The following is a 12,696-nucleotide window of genomic DNA, read 5'->3' as shown; positions in this document are numbered from 1 at the left end:
ATGTTGGTGTTATTAAGAATAAATGATTAATTTAAAAAAACTTTTAAACATATTCTTTTTTTACCAAGGGCATGTTAGCGCATAACCACAGCCAACATTGGAGATACAAAAAATTTGGTGGCCAACCAAAATACACACACACACCTAACTGTGACTGCTCGAGGTCACCAGGTCAGGTGTGAATCCTTGTATTAACGTATGAATCCCAGATTCCAGAAATCCAGTTCGCTGACAGGCTGCCCTGAATCATGGGAGAGGGAAAGGAAAGCAATTTGGCGGGAGCAAGCGATTGGCTCCTGCTGAATGTTTTCCAGGCAGGTGGCAGCACGCAGTGGCAGCGGAGCAGGTGCGGTCGCTAACAGCAGGGCTCCAGAGAGACGGCAGCCAGTCTGCTGGCACAGAGATGGGCGGACTGAGAAATGGGGTCAGGCTTCACTGGGAGGATAACGACACTGGTAACTGAAGTGCGCCCAATTCTTCGGCTCTTTTTTAATGCTCCAAATCTAGGCAGTAAGAGGATTTACCAGCATAACGCAAGCCAGGCCCTGAACTGTAGTGGGCTGTCACGCAACTATAAGAATCTTTTGAGGAAACTCTGGAACAACGAAACACACACACACAAAAGGCATGTTCACGGACAACACACACCTACATTCACAAAGAGCTGTAGTGTTGAAAGCTGACTGTTATCTACAGCTTTCCCTCTCCAGCCAGGCTTCACTGGTTTTCAACACTCACAGCACACATAACCCTGAACCAGTCCCTCTGCTGAGAGCAGGTAACCTCATTCAGCGCCTCAGCGCCAAGCCCCCCCCCATCCCCCCGATAATAAAGAGCCGACATTTAGACAAATTACTAAAGTTAGATGTTTTTGTTTTTTTTTTATGCCAGAAAATTTCTTTTGTGATTATAATAACCACAAGTCAAGAACAGCAGACATAGCTTTCATTCATAGAACTACTTAAATCAGTACGTCTCAGTTTCCATAAACCGTCTCTTCTATCTCTCGTCAAGTGTCTTTGTCTGCACACGTACAGTATTTGTCATCGCAGTACGAGTGAGTGTTTATTATTCAGGAAATGTTAAACTAGTGCTCTAATAGATGGTCCCTTCCATATTTGCACGTGTGTGATTGTGTGTGTGCGTGTGAGTGAATAACGTTTACTTGCTATGCTAGAAGTCATTAGCGCAGTCATTACACTGTCAGTGAAATGTGCTCTCAGGGGCCAGACCTTTAGAGCATGCGGCATCATTACCATTAGTAAATACAGTGCATTAGTGGGAGACCTGCAGTATAATGCTGAAAATGCTGCAATTTATTCTGGTCTTTTCTGTGTGTGTGTGTGTGTGTGTGTGTGTGTGTGTGTGTGTGTGTGTGTGTGCACGAGTGAATAAGTACAAGAGTTAGAAATATGTTTGCAACAGACAGTGCTCAAAAGATGCTAAATGGTGTATATTCCCCCATTTCCCCCCTTTTCTACAATCTGATTGATCCAAATTCATATCAAGCACACAGAAGGAGCTCAGTCAAACTGTTAATCCCTCCTTACAAGGAGAAATGTTAGTTTTAAATGAAGAAAAGCCAAGCGATAGAGGAAAAAGCGAAAGATGAACACACAAACGCAGAACATCCCCGCAGGCCCAATGCCACAAACCACCCGCTCACACTTGAGTTACTCACATATTCCGTGGACTCTTCAATTTTCCACTGATGGAAAACACAGGACAGATGAGAGGGGAAAAATGAATCAGAGATGGCACTACTGGGGAGAAAAAAAAGCATCGCTACCTTTTTTTTCTCTCATCTACAGATGAACACATAGCGTTAACAGTGACATGCTACAGAGATAGAGGAGAAGGGTGGAGGAGGAGAGATGACAATATTTCACAATCGACACAGTGCTGCATAATGTCAGGTAAAAGGAGCAGTGGTATACTGCTAACAAAGGCAAGGTGCTTCATTTCCGTCGCTCTGTGGGAGAAAGAAATGACAACAGTTGCACCACTTACACCTGGTGCAAGAACGTTTTAGTCTCAGCATGGTTGCAAATATTGCAATTCAGAGACTCTTACCTGTGCTGCATTCATTACAAACCTGAAAACTGAAATCCAAATGACATACAGAAATACTGCACAATCCAAAACATTTATCACAGATACACTGCCTTGTTACATGTAATGTATAATTTAAGCAATTGTGCTAATTTTATCTAAGGATGCACAAAATATTGGTACTATATCAGTTTTTGGATTAGATGATTTAATTTATCAGTATCAGTTGATATACATTTAATTGTGCAGCTGAAATCCTCTATTTTTACTTAAAGCATTTGTTTTTTATTTTATTTGGAAAAACTAATTACAATTTTAAATCTGCCAGTTATCAGTCATAACTTGAAAGTAATCTTCATCTTATCGGTTCCTGTCAAAATTTGTATGTTCATCACTAATTTTATCTCACCGACACATTTGTGTTGCACAAAAAAGCCACATTTTACATTTACACACGTTTTGGCCCCTGCTGGCAGATACCGGTACCACAGCATTGATGTATTCGGACGAATATTGATTAGAGTAAATTCCTCACATTTTCCCCAAGAGAGACAAGAAAATGAACATTTCTAAAAAGTTTTTATTTTAAAGAACTTTTTATCTTTGACTGTAGGTGAATCCCATACAGATTAAAAGCCTATTTCTTGGTGCGAGTCTTCTGGTGGTGTTCAGCATGAAATCCCATTACCTCCATCACACTGCCAGCTGAGCTAGGTGACATCAAACTTTACTGACAGTGAGCACCCACAACCGTTGCTTTTCTCTTACTGAACCATCAACAAAAGGCGCACACACACGCATCAAATCTTCCCTGGACCGAGAAGCCAGCATGGAGCCAACTCAACCGCAGTTGATATTCCTCTTCGGGAAGAAAAAAGAAATTGCTCTTTTCTAGCCGAGAATCTGCAAAGCGCAGTGAAGCACGTCACAGTATCAGTGTGTAGACCCCCACACTGTAATTTTCTACATTAGATCAGTCTGCAAACATTCATCCATATCGTACAATTGCTTCTCATGATGGAGCTGATCTAGATCTGTGTATATATTGCATAACAGTACCATTAGTACACTAGATGGAGGCCAATATTTCAGTCTGTTTCCCTAACACACCGCTTCCCACACACAGACCTCGCACGGCCGATCCTATAGGGTAGCGTCTGGCATATGTGGCGTCTTGTTAGCCCGCCGGCTGCTCAGAGGTGGGAGTCTCATGGACGATTTTAAAAGCACCTGACAGCATACGGGAATCCACTGGCTTTGCCCAGGGCATGCCTTCCTAAAAGTCCAGTAACAATGACTTTACCCAGGGCACGACTGCCTGGAGGCCTGACCGCCCGTCATTACCTTTCTCAGCGAGGAGCTGAAGTCATGCTGATAAGTTGAGTAGAAAGTGTGGAGGCTGAAACATTGATCAGATATAATGGGACAGAGAGCACTTCTAACCCTTCAGATCAGCACATAAGAGTTGTACTTCAATCATTTAGTCATCGACGTTTCACTGCATTCACTTCCGCCTCAATGGACTCCTTCTAAACCGCTGATTTAAACTGTCCAATTAATCGTGCACAGTGCTGCGGCGTAGATACAGTACCAACGTGCACTTAGCACATACACAACAGCATCTAAAAGGGGACGGAAAAGCCACCACAGTTGCTTCGGTCGGCTCTACACTCAAACAACAACATCCCACCTCAGCACCGACACAAGAAACGTACGCTTAAATAAACACAAACAAACCTCTTTAAGCTCAAGTTAATGAGACATTTTTTCCGCTTATCTGCTTTCTTAATGGGTGGTTGTTTTCCACGTGGCACTTTAGCCTCTGTTAAGCGTACAGGCCTTTGCTTTCCCAAAATTATCTCCTCTGAATCATTCTCTTTGAATGCTAGATGAATAAATTAGCCTAGTTTATTAAAATGCTTCAGAGAGCAGAAAAAACAGGTCAGAACTGATAGGAATCTTCAGCTGGAGCCAAATACGGCAATTTTCAGACGGGATATTAAAATAGTAATGGATGTCTGCGTTTGTCAGATAAAGCCTGTTGAGATGAAAGGCGAAGATGGTGCTGATATTAATCATGGGAAATAAAGGGCTCTCCTCTCTCTCCTTCATCTGGGCAATGAGGAAAGAGTGATTTTTTTCAGAATTGGTGCTGTATGAATCTAACATTCACTTTACTCATAAAGCAGATGCTCGCAGAGTCTTACAGAGTATTTCACGTGACAGCAATTTTTGCAGATACAAAGTGATCGAAAGTCATTCACTTTCAAAGCGAGTTGATTTGAGATGATATAAGCGACAACCGTTGGCAACACAGCGGTTTATGCAAATGTACTTTATGCAAATGTACAGTGATGGGATGTGGCAACTACCAATGTCAGTGAAACTCACATGACAATTGCACCACCTCCTACCAACCCACAACCCCAATTAAAAACACCTGAACCAACTAATTAAGGTCTTCAGGCATACTAGAAACTTCCGGGCAAGTTGGAGCTAAACTCTGCAGGACATTGGCCCCCAAGGAGCAGGTCACCCTTGTCTTGGGACACCCAAGACCCAATGACAAGATGGTGGTAGTTTATAAATCCCACTTTATTGGGCTCAAACCCTCTATTTTGGCTACCAGCTCAGGTCCTCGTTCTCTAAAAGCTGCACCACCCACAGCTCCGATCTCTCGCTGTATCTGTCATTTCCTTATTCCCTCTTCTATCTAACATCCACAACTGATGCAACAGGATCCTAACCATACAGCGCAGAAGAGTGACAGTTGTAATTGTAGGGGCTCTCGTGCAGATTTGTCAGAGATTCTTCATGGAAAGGTTGACAGGCCTCTCTAACGGCCACTTGCTCGGCTCTCGTGGCACACTGGAATGGATCAATTAACTCAATCTCTCAGTTAAATTTAGACTGAGGGTAGTGTGTGGGTTTCTAGTCTGGCCTTCTTTGAAAAGAAAATGCATTTAACCCACCCACGGACAAACAAGTGCTCACTGGTTTCCCGGCTTTTCAGCTGAGGCCGGGGAGACAGATGAGAAAGAGGCTTCTCAAGTTGCTCTGAGTGAGACAAATATTGGGATCAGATTGTGAAAGTGTCTTGATATGAACTCGGAATCAATGTGAAATTACTTTCAAGTTTTCAATTTACGTCACACATCTACTTGTGCACAGTACATCAGAGCATAACCTTTAATCAAAATGTAATAACTTAGGTGGGGTATTTGTAAATGCTAACCAAAAGCCAAAAAGCTACTAAAGCATTTTTAGGCTAATTGTGTAGGTAATAAAACCTTACCAATTGTTAAAGTCAGTGTGAAATGGAAATTTACTGTGTTTTCTAAATGCATCTTACTGAAAACAATTCATCCAAGTATACATTTATTTTTTCGGCATTGTAATTTTTCATAAAAATGTCACAACTTGATCTTTATGAAACGAGACTCTCTGGTGACGTATGGCAGACTTCCCCAATCATTTAGTCGGCTTAAACCGTGCCCGTTTCATGACTGGAAGCTTTTTTTCTTTTTCGATAATCCTTTTTACTCTGCTGGAACATTGAAAGAATTTCAGTTTCATTATGACTTTATAAGTTATAGTTAATGGCTATAATTTATGCATTATAAATAATGGCAAAAATTACAAATAAGGATGATTAAAAAAAAGAAAAGTGTAACTGTTGGCATACTGGAAAAGTCTCCTCAAAAATTGCAGTTATGCTTCAGTCCAGTTCCATAAATATATCACATTATAAAGTAAAATACGTATATTTCGTTTCATATTGATGCGTTAGATAAAATCATTCAATAAAAAATGTTACGACATACCAAATGAGAGTGGGTGTTGTGTAGGTAGTTAGTCATTTTGTAACTCACAAGTGTTATTGTTAATTGGTGGCTCGGCCATTATGGTTTGGATTGGTTCAGTAATGCACACTAAGAGCAAATGAAAAACATTACACATGTTCTTGCTCTCCTCTGAGATGTTTAAGGAGCCCATCCATGCAGAAGCCCATGCTCTTAGAGTCAGAGAGTCTCCGAAGGTGGTAGAGAAACAGCACATATTAAAAATTGGCAACCCCCAGAAGAACAAAAATGGATGTCTTGAGAAATCCGGGTCTTTTTGTCAAGACAAAAACGCACTACAAGCCATTTATCAAAACAACTCAGCAACCACCCTGCCACACCATTAGTGTTACACAATACACAATGGATTTTCATCACTTCTCCGACATGTTTTCTCCCTTCTTCACTCGTTCTCCTTTGCCAGTTACATCCCAGAGAGCAAAGCAATAACACATGCTATTTTTTGCTGAGTAAGAGTCAAAAAATGAAGAAAGATGTAGACATAAACGTAACCGTATGATACATCTTCAATGTCTGAGAGAAAAAAGAGACCCAAGGTGAAAGTATACAGGCTTGTATGGATCTTTGTGTCTGAGAAATCTGATATTTACAAATGAGTCTCAGCAAGTGTTGCAAATGTTTTAATGCTTTTTTTTTTCCTGTAAAAATGAAGGCGAATGAGTCACGTCCTGGGACAAACCATCACAGTTCGCAGTAAATGACTCAATGCTTCAGATGTTATGGTGGATTGTTTGCCAAAGAGGGAGAGGCAAGCGCAGGTGTCTTTGTGTTGTGAGAGCAAAGAGGTCAACAGCAGTTCATCTGACAGACACAGTAAACAAAACCTGTCTGTTGTTTTTTGTCACTGATAGAAACTAGATTTTACAAAAAATAGAAAAAATTCACAACAAATGTGTCTTGTAAGCTGTCAAAAATATTTAGAACAGCTGACCTTGTGCCATTAAACAAAGTTTACAAGTTATGACTTGAGGTGTTATGGACTAGAGACTCTGAACAGACAAAACAACAACAGCACACCACAAACCAGAGAGGCGAAGGTCACAAAGACAACTACAAGCTCTGAGTAAGGAATTTTATAGAATATAGCCTATCGTTTAAAAATGCACTGATATTACAATTATGGGATATTAGGATATTATGGTCTAAAACTGAAAAATGGCAGATATTACAATTCTGTGCTACTTTGTCTAGATGAATAATAATAAAAAAGCCTAATCAGTTTTAAATACTAGAACTGAATTTAGGCATGACAACATTATAATGTACAATGTGAAAATGAATAATTATTGTGAGATTTGCTGAAGTGTTATTCAATTTTAATGATTATATTTTTTCCCCAATTAAATTAGTGTAAAATATAAAATGCATATAACATTTCTCAATTAAATTAGTGTTTTTAAAGATTTTCAAGTGTTACATGACAACAAAGATGATTATAAATAATGAAAATAAAATGATAATACATTTTTTTTATACAAAATATAGCAGATATTAGCATGCACAATTATATATATATATATATAACAATATTAGGCAATAACCAATATAGTACCAATATATTGTGCATCCCTAATACTATAGCCTGAAATTAATTAACGGCAGCACAGGAAACTTGGCAGTTCGAGGAGGTGGATTTAGCGCTAATGTGCGAGGTGATACATTGGCGTTTCTCATGCACTTCTTCACTTGGGTATGTACTTATGCAAATGAGAAATAAGCTTTTTAATGCACCAGAAAAACCTCTGTCACCTGCCCATTTACTAAAAATCATTAAAGCCCACAGTGGTCCATAGACATCTTTTGTTACAGTCTTTATCCCACTAGCTCGGTAAGGGGGAATGCTTACACAGGTAAATGAGAATCTCTTGTTTGGGGGGGCAAGGAAAGTGCAGAAAAACACGACTACGCAAGTTAATTCTCAGCTAACAATTCAAGAGCAGAAGCATTTAAATGCCCCCAGTCTGAATCTCTATATCCTCGAAAAAGTGTCTACTTAAAGATATTCGTGGATTTCTAAATCCCTCCTAAGGATTACTATCTTTCTTCCATCTCAGTGCACCCACGTTTCTTCAGGCAGTTTTAAATCTCCTTATATTAATGCACCATGAGTGAAACAACAAAAAAAATACAGAGTAACAAGGCATATGTATTAATGTTAGGATTTACAAAGAGCTGAATTCTTGAAAGGCCACCAATAGTGTGGGTCTGTGAAATATTTAACATCAATTTACACAACACTCAAGGCTCAAAAAAGTTTTCATGTGGAATTAGATGTGTAGACATGTATCCTGAAAACACAGAAGACAAAGATTCTGTTCCAAACCCTACTGAGTTGCCTACCTAGACAGCATTTTTTAAGGGCATTTAAGACACACTAACCAACCCAGAGGCTGTTCAAAACAAGACAATTATGTAGCCAAAAAACAACAAAAACTCAGTAACTGAAATAAAATAAAATATAAAAAGAATTGTACTAAAAAAACAACAACTTAGTTTTTAACTACTAAAGTACTTAAAATACTAAAACTAACATTGTTTTTTTTTTTATAAATCATTATATATATATATATATACATACATACATACATACATACATACATACATATATATATATCTTTTTCAGTTGATAGACATTAACTGAAAGAAAGGTCATAATAAACAATATTTTGATAAAAAAAAAAAAAATTGTGCATGCTTACTGTGTCAGATCAATAGATCAGATCAGCATGCTAATACCAAACTCAATTCTAATCAATTGTGAGGTTTAGTTGAGTCTCCAAGTAAAGCTTTTCAAATAAGTCACTTAAGAGTTCCCGATTTAGGATAGGATCACTAAGGTTTGGAGCAGATCCCAACCTAGCCCTAACAATGGCATCCAGCTCACAGTACAAACAGTGAAGTATGCCAATAAGTAATAAGCAGGTAGTACCTGTGCTTCTGGCAGAGCGACGTCCATTATATAAGGCTGTCCGCGTGGCTCCCCGTTCTCCAGGCGGGAGTATATGACCTGGTATCCCCGGATCTGGCCGTGCTGCTTCCCAGAGAGTGGTGGCTTCCATGTCACGCGAATAGCTGTGGAGTTCACAGCCTCCACTTCGACTTTGCGTGGTGGGGCTCCTGGCACTAAAGGGGGACAGTTACATTTAAACTTTTAGGATTGTGTTTGAGCTGAAACACTCTAATAAGTGCTAATGAGTTGCGGTTTGGGTAAGGAGAGGTATTAAAATATTTGTCAGTCAAGGAACATTTATCATATCGGTAAAAAAGCTAATGTGGCTTCACTGAGAAGATTATTCTCAACAATTCAAGGATCCAGAAGAAAGTGTAAAAAATCTGATAAAAATAAGAACTGCTAAAAGATTAGCAGGAGGTGATGAAGGACAATTAATTATCTGATGAGGATGTGCTGAAATGCTGCTCAGCTGATATGCTTGACATGAACTAATTCATGATGACCAGATTAGGGAAAAGCATGACATCATTTCTAAGGGTGATGCCAGGACCAATATATAAGGATGTGACTATAGAGCAGAAGGTAGTCTAAGACAGGAGGGTAGGAGAATGAGAGGAATGAAGAATGAGAAGTGAGAAAGAGGAAAAAGGGAAACAGATAACTAGAGATATTGATGAAAAAGCTAGTGGACAAAGATATACTATTGGTCAAGTTTGGAATAATTAAGATTTTTAATTTTAAATCCTGTTATTTAGGCTGCGTTTACACTGCAAGTTTTAATGCACAGATCTGATCTTTTGACCATAATACATTTTTTGTCCCGCTTGTTTACATTCACTTTAGACACGACTGGTATCCGATTTCTGTTTACATTAATCCCCACCCAAAATGATTCTGTTGGAGATCGGTTTACTACGCAGCATGGTTGACCCTCGGGTTTTGAATGGCCGTACTAAATTTATTTATATAATTCACGTTGTGTGGCCATGATTATTGACATTAAGAAGCTATCTTTGTGGGCAAACGCATCATCCTTGCCTTGTGGTGGCTTGGAATTCCAAGGGGAATCGGATATAAGCGTTTAGACGTAGGTCCAGATATACATCTGATTTAAAACCACATTTAGAAAAAGCTCAGAACGGATATGAAAAAATTTGTATCTTGTGTTTATACATGTGCAACATGTCAGATGCGAGTTAAAAATCGAACTTTTTTGTGCCAGTGTAAACGCAACTTTAGAGACAAAGCGCATGTTGTCTTGTAAAGGACCATGCAATGAGCACATCCGGTCTTATACTGCTCTCCTACGTTTAATAAGCTTTTCTCTTTAGCCTACGTTTCTAAAAACTTTATCAGAAGCACTCAGGGATTGCCTGAAGTCACACGTGTAATAGCCTGTACCTTGTGCAATCATAAAGTACATGTAAAACTTTCTGTAGCACAACAGAGGAAGGACAGACTGTGAGTAAGAGTGAGTAACTGCTTTGAGGGCTGATGTCTATGACTGCATGCCATGTCTAGGACAGGGATTTTTAATTTTTTGAGGCCAAGGAGAAAAATAATAAGCACGATATGATAGTGATATTTTTGTGAAATCCGTGACCATGATTTTTTCAGGATTCTTTGATGAACAGAAAGTTCAAAAGAACAGCATTTATTTAGAATAGAAATCCTTTGTGAAATTATAAATGGCTTTACGGTCACTTTTAATCAATTGAATGCATCCTTGCTGAATAAAAGTAGTAAATAAAATCTTACTGACCCCAAACTGTTGAACGGTATGCATAGTTGTTTTTTATTCATTATTATAACGATTTTTGAACAAAACTATATGCATATTTAGCTTGTAATTTCAATTGTTAAACATGCATTTTGTAATTATTTTTCCTCACAAATTTTCCTCTGATTTCTTTGCAGTGGCTCTGGGGTCCCTGAAACCCAGTTTGAAAACCCCTGGTCTAGGCAATGTGGTTAGCTAACAGCTGGACTTCCTGGAAAGCTGTGTCAGTTGTTTGATTAAAGTGTAGGACAATTAGACCATGCTTCAATGATAAGATAACTCTGAGCTATGAACCATGGGTAGTGGCCCCCTGATTTTATGGTGCTTTAAGAGGATGTCTCTGTGATATTGCTCCCTCCTCACTTATTAAGTTGTTCCAATTATAATTAAAACAAAATGCTCCAGTCACTACTTTTAAGGAGAAGACCAAGCTTTCAGGTCTAGGTTTGTTCAAGGTTAGGCATTATTTAAAGAATCTTACTTTGTCCATACCACAACATTTTAATTAGAAAAGTTTGACAAACAAGAAAGTCACAAGCATACTGTGGAATCTATAGCAAATGTCACAGATGATATTGTTCATAACCCTGAATAGGAATAATTGTTAGCCATGCTTGAAAGAAGTAATTCGTCAGACAAAAAGAGAACAGAAAGGTAGCAGCCAGCAATAGCCCAGCATTAGTAGTTGTCCACATAGGAGACTTCAGACCTACCGTCCTCATTGGTACGTATACGCACAGCTGTGCTCTCTGGGCCGGGGCCCACATCGGTGTGCGCTCTCACCCACACCTGATACTCCGTCCACTTCTCCAGCCCATCCAGCACATAGCTGGAAGCATCCGCTCCGATGTCCTTCACCTCGTGGCGCTCCGAGTCTTCATTGTTAACCGCCTGGTAGCTGACTGTGTAGCGCACGATAGCGCCGTGGCGACTAGCGGCCGGCGGCGCCACCCAACTCACCTTGATGCTGGTGGAGCTCAGGCTGAGCAGGTGCACGTCTTGAGGGGGGGCAGAGGGGGCTGCGGGAGGGGGCAAGGCAACGGGGAGGGCATCAAGCAAAAATTAAACAACTCATAACAAGCTTGCTTCTGGACTGAGAGGTTGGGACAAGAATTGAGAACGTCTTTGTTTCATATTTTTGTCTAATATAAAATTAGAACTATACACTGATTTTGTGTTTTCAAAGCCATTTTGGTTTTAAAATTGAGGTCAAGCTTGGTTAAATCAAATAACTTTGCTTTGATTTCATGAGGGAAAATCTGCAAATGATGCTACATCAAAGCGGTGGGATACTAACTTTTTTTGCCCATCACCGACTGGCTGGTGAATGCCAAATTTTACTAGCCACCTTTCATATTGTTATTATTTTTACCTTTTGTAGTTTGTGTATGGTCTAAGGTTGATTACTGGGTTTTCTGTCCAATGTGTTTTTGAAAATACTAAAAAGAAGTACAAAAATTAAATTAACCTATAAATTAATATTAATAGGAGAATGTGAACATAATATGAAATGTCATTTTAACAACATATGCAGTATACACACGCATACAATTTAAAGTTTGGGGTCAGTAAGATTTTATTAAAGAAATTAATACTTTTATTCAGCAAGGATGCATTAAATTAATTTTCATCAAAGAATTCTGAAGTAAAATTCAATGCATCACAGTTTCCAAAAAATATTAAACAGCACAACTGATTTTAACATTGGTATTAACAAAAAACTCTGCATATTAGAATGATTTCTGAAGGATCATGTGACACTGAAGACTGGAGTAATGATGCTGAAAATTCAGCTTTGCCATCATAAGAACAAATTACAAATTTTAATTTAAATATATTCAAATACAAAACAGTTATTTTAAACACACAAATTTCAAAATATTACTCTTTTTACTGTATTATTGATCAGATAAATTTGTGAACATAAGATACTTTTTAAAAACTTTTTAACATTTAAAAAATCTTACAGATCCCAAACTTTTGAATGGTAGTGTATAACAGCCAATCAAATGCGCCTCACCAGCAAGAGTGTGCTGTTGTTAGAATAC

General features: G+C 38.8%; 1 protein-coding gene across 4 annotated transcripts in view; it reads right to left on the bottom strand.

The window, feature by feature from the left end:
- The window catches only part of ptprfb (protein tyrosine phosphatase receptor type Fb), a 211,200-nt gene that overhangs the window by 54,168 nt on the left and 144,336 nt on the right, over positions 1-12,696 (bottom strand). The window contains exons 11-13 of one of the 4 annotated variants that reach the window (XM_081375456.1): positions 11,362-11,667; positions 8,845-9,038; positions 1,682-1,708 (exon numbers count right to left, since the gene is read on the bottom strand). In XM_081375456.1, the coding sequence (XP_081231582.1) occupies positions 1,682-1,708; positions 8,845-9,038; positions 11,362-11,667 (527 nt within the window). The remainder of the gene's footprint in view (positions 1-1,681; positions 1,709-8,844; positions 9,039-11,361; positions 11,668-12,696) is intronic. The other 3 variants (XM_081375457.1, XM_081375459.1, XM_081375458.1) reach the window with 3 other exon arrangements.

This window comes from Scardinius erythrophthalmus, assembly GCF_964197995.2.
Source record: "Scardinius erythrophthalmus genome assembly, chromosome: 9".
NCBI classification, from domain to species: domain Eukaryota; kingdom Metazoa; phylum Chordata; class Actinopteri; order Cypriniformes; family Leuciscidae; genus Scardinius; species Scardinius erythrophthalmus.
Note: the sequence above shows the minus strand (reverse complement) of the source record. Positions and strands in the feature narration are given on the sequence as shown.